The sequence below is a fragment of the Populus alba genome, chromosome 8, assembly GCF_005239225.2.
Source record: "Populus alba chromosome 8, ASM523922v2, whole genome shotgun sequence".
NCBI lineage: Eukaryota > Viridiplantae > Streptophyta > Magnoliopsida > Malpighiales > Salicaceae > Populus > Populus alba.
In genome coordinates this window covers 12,010,829-12,023,500 of record NC_133291.1, presented here as the reverse complement: position 1 = coordinate 12,023,500, position 12,672 = coordinate 12,010,829, and the positions used below count along the sequence as shown (strand labels likewise).

Genomic DNA, 12,672 nt, shown 5'->3' with positions numbered 1-12,672 from the left:
CAAAACTAAAAAAAATAGAGTTAAAATTTCAAATTCATATATAAAATTATAAAAATCATCCATAAATGATCACAGGATAAAAATCTATATATTATATTAAAAAATAAAATTACAGTCCTATCAAACAAAAAAGAAATTTAAAAACGAGGTCGGGGCCAAGAAAAATAAATGCCTCAGTTACCCAACACTTGATCCCTGATAAATTGAATTAGATTTTCCCTCTCTCTAGTTTAATTTTAGATAAACCAAATGAATATTTGATCTATATGGATCCAATAGGATTATCATCCTAGTTAAATAATATTTCAAAATTCCAAATTAATCGGTATGGATTTAAATTTATATTAGATAGCAATAGTTAATATAATTTTTATTATTACTTTCTAGCTACAACTAGCCATAGACTGCCCTGGGAACAATCTCTATAATAAGGAAAATTGGGAGTGCCCTCACCAACAGAGGACACGACAGCACTTTCACGTATAGTTTTAAGATCCGGTTTGGTGACCGGTCTAGTTTAAAATCCAGGTTTCAAGTTTTAATTGAGTTACCGGGTCAGTCGGGTCATATTGTTTTTTTTTAAAAAATCAAAACGACATTGTTTTAATAAAAAAAAAAAAAAAAAAAAAATCAACAAGTTTGTAGTCAGGTTTTGCTGGGTCAACCCATCAGGTCACACCGGGTTTTTTCTTCTCCAATTTTTTTTTTCAATCCATTCCAAGTTCCAGCTCTGAGTCGACTTATCAGGTCGGATTCGAATTTCAAAACCATACTTGCACGAGACTAGATGACTAAATGAAGGCAAGGCAACGCTAAAACTTTTAAAGAATATATTAAAATAATTTATTTTTGTATCATATTAAAACAATCCAAAAATACTAATTAATTTAAAAACAAATTAAATTTTAAATAAACAATATTTTAATTATATTTTTTAGGAATTGTGATAAAAATTATATTTTAAAGTTTTTTATATAAAAATAATATATTTTATATATTTTTTTATATTAGTATATTAAACCAATCTAAAAACACTAATTAATTTAAAAATTAAATTTTAAACGAACAACATTTTAACACTTACTACCAAACACTCCTTTAGTCAATGGCAGCTTAGGAACCCTTCCCTAGAAGGCCACAGCCGAATAAGCCATGTAACCATAGTGAAGAGACAAGAGTTTTAAAACTAAGAAGGCTAGGGTGATTGTATTTATTTTTTAAAATATTTTTTATATTAAAATAATATATATATTTTTTTAAGAAAAAATTATTTATAAAATCAACGTTATTTCGATCCAATATATATATATATAATATATATATATATATATTAAATTTTTTAAAACTTATAAATTAACCCGCGTTTCTAAATATTGTCTAAAAAAGAATTATCATCCTGGGCAGGCTCTGCATTAGAAAAGAAACTGAATTATATAATTTTCAGAAGCAATAATTCAATGGATATTGGGGTAATCTATAGTTTAAAACTGTAGTGAGAAATGAGACCAGATCGAAATGATCAAAGATCTTTCAGTTCCAAATGGATCAAGAAGACATTCAAATCCAAAATGAAACCCTGACTGAATTAAGGGTCCTGCTGGAAGCAAGTTCTGTAATTCTTGAAGAACGGCAGAAATAAGTGCCCTAATTGGCCAACGTAGGACTTTTTACCCCTTCCTTGCTTGGCTGTCAAACACTTTACGACGTTCGGAAGTTTCGTTTTAACCACCTCGTACACACACGTATAAAACAAAACATAAGTAAAATTAGGGTTAGAAAACTAAGCTATTTATAGCATATCAGATATAAAAACGATGCAAACAGGTATCGAAATGATACAAAAATATAAAAAAATAATTTAAAACTGATTTTTTTAAAAAAAGCATGTCAAACAGGAATATTGTATACAAATTACGATGACAAGTTTATTACAAAGCAGAAAGACAGGAGAAGGGATTTGCTAATATTTGCTAAGACAAAAACCTGTTCACCACCATAAGCTTTCCTAGCTTTCCTCACACAACATTGATTTTGTTCTCTCTTAACCATCAGCTGTTTTTTCGTCTCTTTCTTAGCACGAAATTGCTGTCTTAACTAACAAAAACCACCACACAAAACTCTCATGCAACTACAATATTAATTTCTGCATGTGTTCTGATCTTCTCTCTCTCACTCTCTCTTAATTTGGAGAATGCCGGCCTCCTCCTTTCTCTGCCTTCATTCTCCTGACGGATATCCCAGACGTCATTGCCAATATATTTGATGGCCCAAGATAGCCGCTGTCATTCCTTCTCTGGTACCCTAACCACCATCTCCATTGACCCCGCAGACACCGATCTCTCTTGGCCTTTTGGAGACCTTAAAGGTCTTGATAAGGATGACATCCGCGAGACTGCCTATGAGGTCTTCTTCACCGCCTGCCGCTCCTCCCCTGGCTTTGGAGGAGGCCGCAATGCAATCAGCTTTTATTCCAACCACCATCACCAACATCATGATGGGGATGGAGCAGCAGGAACAGGCTCACCGACTGCACGGATGGGCGGTGGCCCGGTGGTGGTCATGTCTCCAACGAGTCGGGTAAAGAGAGCTCTGGGGCTGAAGATGCTGAAGAAGTCCCCTACAAGGAGGATGTCCGCAGTAGGAAGCAGCGGAGCCGGGACGGCACCAGTGTCATCTAGTGGTCCTCCACAACATGGAGGGACAAGTCCTGCCCTGGGGTTTGCCACGGTTCCGGTTACAGGGAGGCCTCGGAGGCCGCTGACATCCGCGGAGATAATGAGGGCGCAGATGAGAGTGACGGAGCATAGTGATAATCGGTTGAGGAAGACGCTCATGAGGACTCTTGTTGGCCAAGTACGTATTGCTACTGTATGTGTTTCGAAATTTATTATTCACAACACATTTTAATCGGCAAGTAAATTGATCTGTTTTTGCCTTGTTTTTGTCCAAGATTGTCATTACATTTTCTGCATGCGTGAATGGGTTTGCACTATTTTCTAGTTTGTTTTTTATGATTTTGTGTTCCCCTTTTTTCTTAATTGATTTTGGATGCATCATAATTTTCGTTTTGATTTCATGATCAATTCATGACTTGTTGTCCTCTTCACTTTCACAGATGGGCAGGCGAGCAGAGACAATAATCCTTCCATTAGAGCTCCTCCGCCACCTAAAACCATCAGAATTTAATGACAGTCAAGAGTACCATCTCTGGCAAAGGCGTCAGCTCAAGATCCTGGAGGCTGGTCTCCTCCTGCACCCCTCAATCCCGCTTGATAAATCAAATTCTTATGCTATGCGTCTCCGTGAAATCATCCATGCCAGCGAGACCAAACCTATTGACACAGGAAAAAATTCTGACACCATGAGAACCTTATGCAACAGTGTTGTTTCCTTGTCTTGGCGAAGTGCCAATGGTACCCCAACCGATGTATGCCATTGGGCTGATGGATTTCCACTCAACATTCACATATACATTTCTCTTCTTCAATCAATATTTGATTTCAGGGATGAGACATTAGTCCTTGATGAGGTTGACGAGCTTGTTGAGTTAATAAAGAAGACATGGTCTGCACTAGGAATCAATAGACCTATACACAATTTGTGCTTTGCTTGGGTGCTTTTCCAGCAATACGTTCTTACTTCACAAGTAGAGCCGGATCTTCTTTATGCGACACATGCTATGTTATCGACGGAGGTGGCTAATGATGCAAAGAAGCCAGACCGAGAGGCTATGTATGTGAAGCTTTTGTCTTCTATGTTGGCTTCAATGCAAGGGTGGGCAGAGAGGAGATTGCTTCACTACCATGACTATTTCCAGAGGGGAAATGTTTTCCTAATTGAGAATCTTTTGCCGTTAGCATTATCAGCATCAAAAATTTTGGGCGAGGATGTTACTATCACAGAAGGGGCTGGGAAAGATAAAGGAGACACACAGATAGTTGATTCATCTGGGGATCGTGTGGATCATTACATTCGAGCTTCTGTAAAGAAAGCATTTGCAAAGGTTTCTATTTCTTTCTGTCGCCTCTTTGCTTAATTTTCAGTTTCAAGATTTACTGTTTCTGTACAGCGATGTCTCTCATGTTCATTCTTGTTTGTCGATTGCAGATAATAGAAACCGGAAGTTATAAGAGCACAAGTCTGCAAGTGAAAGATGAAGCAAGCGAGGCACTCCTGCAGTTAGCTAAAGAAGTTGAGGATTTGGCCTTGAGAGAAAGGGAGAGTTTTAGCCCCATTCTGAAGAAATGGAACCCGATTGTAGCTAGCGTTGCTGCTGTAACGCTACATCAGTGCTATGGAGCAGTTTTGAAGCAATATATTGCTGGGATTTCCACCCTCAATAATGAGACCGTTGCAGTACTGCAGAGTGCTGGAAAACTTGAAAAGTTCTTGGTTCAAATGTTGGTTGAAGACTCTGCAGACTGTGAAGATGGAGGTAAAACAATCGTACGAGAGATGATTCCATATGAAGTTGACTCAGTCATATTGAAGCTAATGAAACAATGGTTTGTAGAGAGGTTTGACAGAGGGAAAGATTGTCTTATCCGAGCCAAAGATTCTGAAGTGAGTTTCTTTAATTTTTGCTGAAATGAAATACAGCATTTAAGCTTATCTGGGATAAGATATATATATATTAAAAAGTATTGGAGAATGAAATGTTGCAATAAATGTTACAGACATGGAATCCGAAGTCCAAACTCGAGCCATATGCGACATCAGCTGCGGAGTTGATGAAAATAGCCAAGGAAGCTGTGAATGATTTCTTTGAAATTCCTGTTGGAATTACTGATGATCTGATTTATGATCTAGCAGAAGGTTTTGATAATATCTTCAAAGATTACACCAACCTGGTAGCAGCTTGTGGTAAGAAAGTAACACCTTCTTTATTCTTAATATTCTCATACGTTTTTCTGCTTGGAATTGTATCTTTGGAAGTGATTTTTGTCTGTGGAAGTAATTGCTTGGAAGAAATAGGGTCTTGTTCAAGCAACTTACTGATGACCACAGGACATTTGACAGTCAGCAAAAGTTCTTTGGTGGTTGTTCTATTCTGCAGCATATTATAGTAGATGCATGGCTTTTCAGAAAAAAAAGGAGGACTGGATAGTAATTCTATCTTAGTTATCCTTTCTTCAGTCAGAGGAGATGAACATGCATCACTGAAGGCTAGCGAAAATACAAATATACTACGTTCTAATTGCTTATCTGGCTTCAACTAAGCTGCTATTTTATTTGATATGCTTGCAGGATCAAAACAGAGCTATGTCCCTACACTCCCTCCTCTAACCAGGTGCAACCGCGACTCGAAGTTCCTTAAACTGTGGAAGAAAGCTGCTCCATGCTCTAGCAACACAGAAGATATGCACCAATTTGGTGTAAGTGATGCTCACCATCCTCGGCCATCAACAAGCCGTGGAACACAAAGACTCTACATACGGCTCAACACTTTGCACTATCTTCTCACTCACCTCCACTCTCTAGAAAAGAACCTTGCTCTTGCCCCAAGAACCACTCCATCCCGTGGTTATCATCGCAGGCATCGCATCAATTCCTCTTCCTACTTTGAACTAGCCCTTGCTTCCATTCAATCTGCTTGTCAACATGTATCAGAAGTTGCTGCTTATCGTCTGATATTCCTCGACTCAAATTCTGTTTTTTATGATAGTCTCTATGTTGCTGATGTAGAAAATTCAAGGATCAGACATGCATTGAGAATTATCAAACAGGACCTTTCTCTGTTGACAGCAATTCTAATAGACCGAGCCCAACCTTTGGCAATGAGAGAAGTCATGAAGGCCTCTTTTGAGGCCTTTCTCACGGTTTTGCTTGCAGGTGGCTGCAGCCGGGTATTTTATCGATCTGATTATCCCATGATCGAGGAGGACTTTGCCAACTTAAAGCGCACATTTTGCACATGTGGTGAAGGATTGATGAATGAGGAGGCGGTGGAAAAGGAGGCTGAGATTGTTGAAGGGGTGATAGCATTGATGGGTGATAGTACAGAGAAACTAATGGAAGATTTCAGTATCCTGGCTTGTGAAGCAAGTGGTATAGGAGTTGTGGGTTCAGGTCACAATCTACCAATGCCACCAACAACAGGAAGATGGAATAGGGCAGATCCAAACACAATACTAAGGGTGCTATGCCACAGAAATGATAAAGCAGCAAATCACTTCCTGAAAAAAGCTTTCCAATTAGCAAAGAGAAGATAAAAGAAAATGATGGTTTTGATCTCTTGAACATTTCAGGCAAAGGATGCTACAGTTTTTGATGCTTTAATCTAATATTGACTTCTAGCCATGAAACCAAAACAGATAATTTAAATTGGAAATGCCAGGGAGCTCATTGTAATTGGATTTGGTTATGTTAAAATTCCATATCAAGATCTTCTTGGAGCTTGAGATAGTTTGTTTCTTTAAAAAATTAGCCGCAGGAACTTCTAGTACATGTGTGATGGAGAAAAACTTTGATAATTAGGGAGGGTGCAAATATTCTCTCCTTTTTTTCCCATTTGTTTTTTCATATTCTAACCTGATTTGTTGTATCTGAGCTATGAAATTAGAGAGAGAGAGAAAAGCAAAGATCTTCTCAAATGTTTGAGCATAAATTCTCATTTTAGCTGGTAGACTATCTCTGTAATTCCTCATTGAATTCGGCTTTTCATAGTAACCACATTTTTCGATTCGACCCGGTTGTGCCTTATGTTTAGCAAAGCACCAAGAGAAACTTCTGCTGTGCGTGAGAAGTTCAGTACTAAGTTCACTTCTTAACATTTCTGCAAAATTGCTCTTAATTTCACAGTGCTTTCCAAGAAACTTTTAACTTCGAGACAAGTTATATCACAAAATGCAATTCCTTTATGGCATGAGATTTTCTTAATTATGTTGTTGCTGAAGATAAACACTCTAAAGTTTATCAACATTAACTGTCGTTTTCTTTCAATATATCATAAATGTGACAGCTTTTTTTCCCTCGAAGGGTGAAGAAAATGCAGTATACGCGTACTAACCACCATTTCTCCCGAATGATTCAACTCCGAAGTAGGCGATCGAGTGAGGTAGCTTCTATTCAATGGTCATCAACTTGAAAGTTGAAACCTATTCTCTGATTTAAGCTTTGATTTCTATATAGGATTTTCTTCTGCACTTCTCATTCATGTGAAGAAACTTGGTTCGGTTCCGTCAATGTCATCCCTTTCAATTCTTCAGCCAGTACTTCCATTGAATCTGAAACTTCAGCCTTATACACATACAACCTATTCACAATCAAGAAGAAAATGAAGTTCAAGAAGTTGAGTATCGCGAAGAAGGCATAATAATAGTCCAGGCGAGAAGCATTTAGGTTATTCAAAATCCACCCTCGGTGACCATGCTTCTTGGTGATATCAGAAACTGTGGAAAGAAGGAAACTACTAAGGAAGTTTCCAATTCCAAGACTGGTTGTTGAATAAGAAGTGCCAAGACTTTTCATGCTTTCAGGTGCCTGGTCATAGAAGAACTCGAGCTTGGCCACCTCTAAAAATGCATCAGCCACTCCCATGAGCACAAATTGAGGAAGCAAAATGAATATCGTCAAAGGAATTTGGCCTCCATTCTCAACCAAGCCATGTTCTCTGGCCACACTTAATCTGTGCCTTTCAATCAGTGATGCAGCTATCATGATTATAACGTGAAAAACAAGGCCTATTCCCATTCTCTGAAGAAGAGTGATCCCTCTGGGATTCTTTGTCCATCTACGAGCAATACTAACAAAGAACCTGTCATATATCACAACACAAACAAGCATTGATAATGTCACAAATCCACCTAAGCTTGCTGGTGGGATTTTGAAGCTGCCAATTTGTCTGTCAAGAGTAGTGCCTTGCTTGACAAAAAGAGTATTTATCTGAGCAATCATCGTGCTTGGGACGAATGTGGCAATCAGTATCGGAATCATTCTCAACATCTGTTTAGTCTCCTCTACTTGAGTAACTGAGCAAAGCATCCATGGGTCAGTTCGACCTGTTTTCACAGCAGCTTTATTGAGGAACCTGCATACATGTTGCACAAGTTCAGAGTTACCACTAGGCCAGGCCAGTTATATTTAAGCTACTGCTGGAAGAGAAAAAATGCAGACGCACTGCAACTAATGCAAACCTCAAGGTTGGTGTGGAATCAATCCTGAACTTCCCCCCCTTAGCATATTCTTCCAAGTCGAGCTCATAGAGTTCCTTAGGGTCGCTAGGGACTGAAACCTTCGATTTCCGCAGGGCTGCCACTATGACCTTAGCCATCCTTGTAAACGGGCTTCCTGTTGGCAGCCTGTGCCTATAAAATGGTGTGCCAGCTAAGAATATAGCCACCGATATCAAAAGCCCGAGTGTTGGAAGCCCATACCCTAATGCCCAACCCACATTGTCTTGTATGTACACAAGTACAGTGTTAGCAAAGAGTGTTCCAAAGAAGATGCTGAACATCCACCAATTGAAGAAGGATAGCTTATGAGCCTTCTCCTTAGGGTGGAAATCATCAAACTGGTCAGCACCAATGGTCGAGATGTTCGGCTTTGTGCCGCCAGTTCCAACAGCTAGCGTGTAGAGGGCGCCAAAGAACACTGCTAATTGCATTGTGGAGGCCTTTCTACAGTTGTCCAAATTGGCATCCTTGCAGGGAGGTGGTCTTAGAGCAGGAAGGGAAACTGATAGTGTTAGCAGAGACATCCCCTGTCATCATGTCAAAGGTATTAGTTAAAACTTTAACTTCATCAAAAATCACTTTCCACAGTTATGCATTTCTTGGTTATTAAACTCTACCTAGTAAATACGACTAGGTTCAAGACTCGGGATTAAAAAAATAAATCAAAACTATATCATTTAAAAGGGAAAAAAAACGAAACAAGGTTCTTACAAGATTACAGATTGACCCCTGAGATCATCTAGGTCATCACAGGGCTAACACCGACAATCGCTTCAGCCACTTGACTATCCGAATATTATCCACAAATCACGTTGTCTTAGCTTCTTAGGTACCGCTTCTATCCTTTGCCATAATTAATACATGGCAGTGTTTTCTTTGGGTGATAATTCAATGCCAAGTTGACTTAAAGGTGCATGCATGGCTTTTTCTGAGACAGACATGGGACCAGGCAAAGTTCAAGTTGGAATACTGAGACCCAAGTTCCATATAATTCAAAACTTTAATACCTCACAGCAAATGGTTTTTCTTACATCGAACACGACATCTTCCTAATTCTGCCTTATAAAACAGAGACTGGGTGGTCAAACTTTTACTAGCTGTAATCCCACTAGTTGGAAATAATTAGATCATATCATATCCAATTTTAGATACACGAGTAAGAATTGAATCATAACTGTTCCTTGTTTGACTTTGTGAACAAGCACACAGAGCAAGAAATCAAAGCAGTACTGTGCAGCTCATGACATAATGGCCGATAAATTCTCTACAAACAACATGATTGATGATGTGAAATGATTAAGAAAAATTATAAACCTAATCTATCAGGCATTGGACAAAACGTATCAGATGAGTCCAGCTTATCATTAACCCAATTATACATGTTTTTCGGACCCACTTTCGTGTGAAAAGACACTGCTAAATGGGACGTCTGAAACGTCTGGTTCACTGAGCTTCTCATCTTCCCGACGAGATGCAATGCATGCGTAAAAGAGAGATATGAAACGCCTGCATACATACCAAAAGATAGATAACAGATGCGGTGAGGAAGGTCCAGTACCGACCAAGATGAGCGTCGGCAACATAAGCACCCAAGATGGGAGTCATCCAAATGGTGCCAACCCAGTTCGTAACATTATTGGACGACCTCACTGTGCCTTCATGGAGCTTCGTGGTCAAGTACACTACAAGATTGCTTGATATCCCATAGTATGCCATACGTTCGAAAACCTCATACACTGCACAGAACGTTACAGTACACAATCAGGCTGCAGCTCTGTGAAAAATAAAATTATATATATATATATATATATATGGGTCCGTGAAGACCTTAAAGTTCAGAGTACGGATAACTAAAGCATGATTCTACTAGAAAATGATAATTTTGTTTTTGTTTGAAGAGGTGATAAATATTACTCCACTTGATAATTACAAAGAAGAACATTATTGAAATAGATTAGTCGGATTTCTTGACAACTGTTTTTTGTACCCAAAAGAACATTAATTAATTGCATTTTAAAGAAGGAAGTTAGTAATTTCCTTTATATTACTGTTAAATATTTGTGTTCTATTTAATTATTTTCCCTGGCCGGCAACATTCCCGACTTAATTATTAAATGGTACTGATTCTTCTAGCAAAGTTAGCAAAGATTCCTTCTTGATCATCTAAAATTTTACACATGCAGATTTAACGTTTAGTCACTATTCTTATGGTCTTATAGATCAACCCTAAATCGTACGAAGGTAGGATTATTGAATAAGTTTTTTTTATTTTTTTTAAATTTATTTTTAACATTATTACCTCAAAACAATTGAAAAATAAAAAGTAATATTTTTTTTTAAAAGTGAAAAGATATTATAAATGCTTTTTCACCGCAAAAAGGCAAAACTCTGTGTTTTCTTCTGTACATTTAATATAATGAATACAGTTTCACCTACCGAAAACTAATAGTGATAAATTATACCTTTCGAGGTAGGAATATTTGGGAAAAGGATTATGTTAATTATAAGTATCTGTGCAATCAACTTGAGGGGTTGGACTAATTAATGGTTAAATGAGTGTGTTTCCTCGCTAATTGCATGATTCCTCAGACTAGGTATTTAATATATAAGAAATAATTTTTTATTATAGATTTTCTAATTTATTATAGTATGAATAGATTGCCTAGCTAGTTTTTTATGAATCTTATAGTTTATTTTTAACTAAATCAGAGAAATAAATTTAATTTTAATATGTAATTAAAGAGAGTACCTAAAAATACAACACTTTAAAAAAGGCATGCATGCTACTAGGCAGGCTGGTGGCTATTAGCGCAGCATTCAACTTGTGGCCTACGATTGTTGGTTCTGGTTTAGCTTCAACATCTTCCTAAATAATTGCTAATATTTTTTTAAAAAAAATAAATTCTAGCTCAACTAGAACGTACAAGGTAGCTGAGAGATATTTCTTGCTACAGTTCCCCAAGATCATCTCAAAATCTTGCTTGACTTCTGCATTTCTATTTGTTTTCTGCAGTCGCTAAACATTCCAAAATTCCTCAGGGTAGATTGGAGAAGACGGAAAACCAGGAAAAACAAGACACGGAGGAGACAAACATCGGCCAAAATCAATGAGTCTTGGACTGATCATATGTGATCATATGTAATCATTATCTATCCTTAGGCCCATGTAAATTAATCATCTGATATGTTCATAAATGCGAAGCAAATTGACATCAAAGAAAAGGAGACCTTGACAGTGAGCTAGAAATCATATTAATGGAGAGTAGCATGCCAAGTATCAAGAAGTCATTGGAGGGTCAGACTGTCTTTTCCATGGCATGCACGAGGGGCTGGGCTTAAAGTGACGAGGAAAGAAAAGAAAAGAAAAGAAAAGAAAAAACAGAAGAAGAAGAGTTCGAGCAACCTGGAAAACAGGTTCCAGAAGCGTAGCTCAAAACAGCAAATGTCCTGATTAAAACATTTGCAGACTAGTTGGCTTCTGTGTAACCAACGTTAGAACTCACTAATGAACATCAGAGAGGAGAGAGAGAGGAGGGAGAGGGAGTGGAGAAGATGAATTACCAACAACAAAGGAGCAAGCTCTCCATCCGCCTCTCTTGGATCTAAGAACAGGATTTCCTTTGAGATCCACAGTTCCATCTTGTGTGCAATCATCAAGCCCGTTTTCCATAGCCAGCTCTTCGGCCTAATAAAGTTCGACAACTTTCTTCTTTTTCGAGCCTGATTATGCTAGCTCTAGTCGCTACCACTATATATCGAAGTGTCCATCTGATAAAACCCCTCTTAAATCCTTAATTTACCATCATGCCATTTGTGATTGCTTTCGTTAATTTTTTTGTTATTGCAAAACGCTTGCTAGATCCATCGTCCGTGTTCCATCTCCATAAAATGACAGCCATCGTCCGTATTCGTGCATAGTTTCCAGCGGAGTTATTTATACCTGATCCATCATCATGTTTAGCTTGCTACGGTGTGTCCACTATCTTGGAGTATGTATGGCTACTTCATCCCAACTTATCAGAATATCCAATCAGGATCGTGTGAACCTTCTGTTAAATATTATATTAGTTTCACTTTACTATTAGCTATATATAAATATATTTATATCAATTAAAAATTAATTTGTAACATACCATAATTATAGGAGTCTTTTCATAATAGTTTTACTACCTACTGCTATATAAAGACAGATGTATTGATGAATTGTTAACTTGTAATTGATATACAAATATTATGAATAAAATTCATAGAGTAAAACTCATTTTATCATGGTATCAGAGCATGAAAATGCACCAATGATATATCTTTTCCTTGAAATCTCCTTCCTTCAATTTACTTTCTTGGATCTGCATCGTCTCCTTCTCTGTTTGTATATCTTACTCAGTTTACTTCACCATCCAAAATCCTGCATTCTATCTATCAATTTTTTGCAATTTGTTCTACTATACGTTCATTCACCTATTCACAACATGTTCTTGAAATATTCTTTTGTATTCTG

General features: G+C 37.6%; 2 protein-coding genes across 2 annotated transcripts; one reads left to right on the top strand and one right to left on the bottom strand.

The window, feature by feature from the left end:
• The first annotated feature begins 2,204 nt into the window (after window positions 1–2,204).
• On the top strand, window positions 2,205–6,329 carry LOC118057526 (protein unc-13 homolog). The gene is made up of 5 exons (XM_035070129.2): window positions 2,205–2,853; window positions 3,116–4,003; window positions 4,108–4,563; window positions 4,677–4,863; window positions 5,248–6,329. The coding sequence occupies exons 1-5, from the start codon at window positions 2,263–2,265 to the stop codon at window positions 6,210–6,212; spliced, it is 3,087 nt and encodes a 1,028-aa protein (XP_034926020.1). The 5' UTR covers window positions 2,205–2,262; the 3' UTR covers window positions 6,213–6,329.
• Window positions 6,330–6,834: 505 nt separating this feature from the next.
• On the bottom strand, window positions 6,835–11,919 carry LOC118057534 (protein NRT1/ PTR FAMILY 5.2). Its single transcript, XM_035070140.2, has 4 exons — window positions 11,736–11,919; window positions 9,693–9,910; window positions 8,136–8,701; window positions 6,835–8,029 (listed from the first exon to the last, which is right to left on the bottom strand). The coding sequence occupies exons 1-4, from the start codon at window positions 11,842–11,844 to the stop codon at window positions 7,150–7,152; spliced, it is 1,773 nt and encodes a 590-aa protein (XP_034926031.1). The 5' UTR covers window positions 11,845–11,919; the 3' UTR covers window positions 6,835–7,149.
• Window positions 11,920–12,672: the final 753 nt, after the last annotated feature.

Coding starts and splice junctions, on each gene's coding strand:
- LOC118057526 (XM_035070129.2), top strand. CDS start 2,263: ATGGCCCAAGATAGCCGCTGTCATTCCTTCTCTGGTACCCTAACCACC. Junction 4,564..4,676: donor TCCGAGCCAAAGATTCTGAA/GTGAGTTTCTTT, acceptor TAAATGTTACAG/ACATGGAATCCGAAGTCCAA. Junction 4,864..5,247: donor CAACCTGGTAGCAGCTTGTG/GTAAGAAAGTAA, acceptor ATATGCTTGCAG/GATCAAAACAGAGCTATGTC.
- LOC118057534 (XM_035070140.2), bottom strand. CDS start 11,844: ATGGAAAACGGGCTTGATGATTGCACACAAGATGGAACTGTGGATCTC. Junction 9,911..11,735: donor AGCTTGCTCCTTTGTTGTTG/GTAATTCATCTT, acceptor CGTTCTGTGCAG/TGTATGAGGTTTTCGAACGT. Junction 8,030..8,135: donor GATTCCACACCAACCTTGAG/GTTTGCATTAGT, acceptor ACATGTATGCAG/GTTCCTCAATAAAGCTGCTG.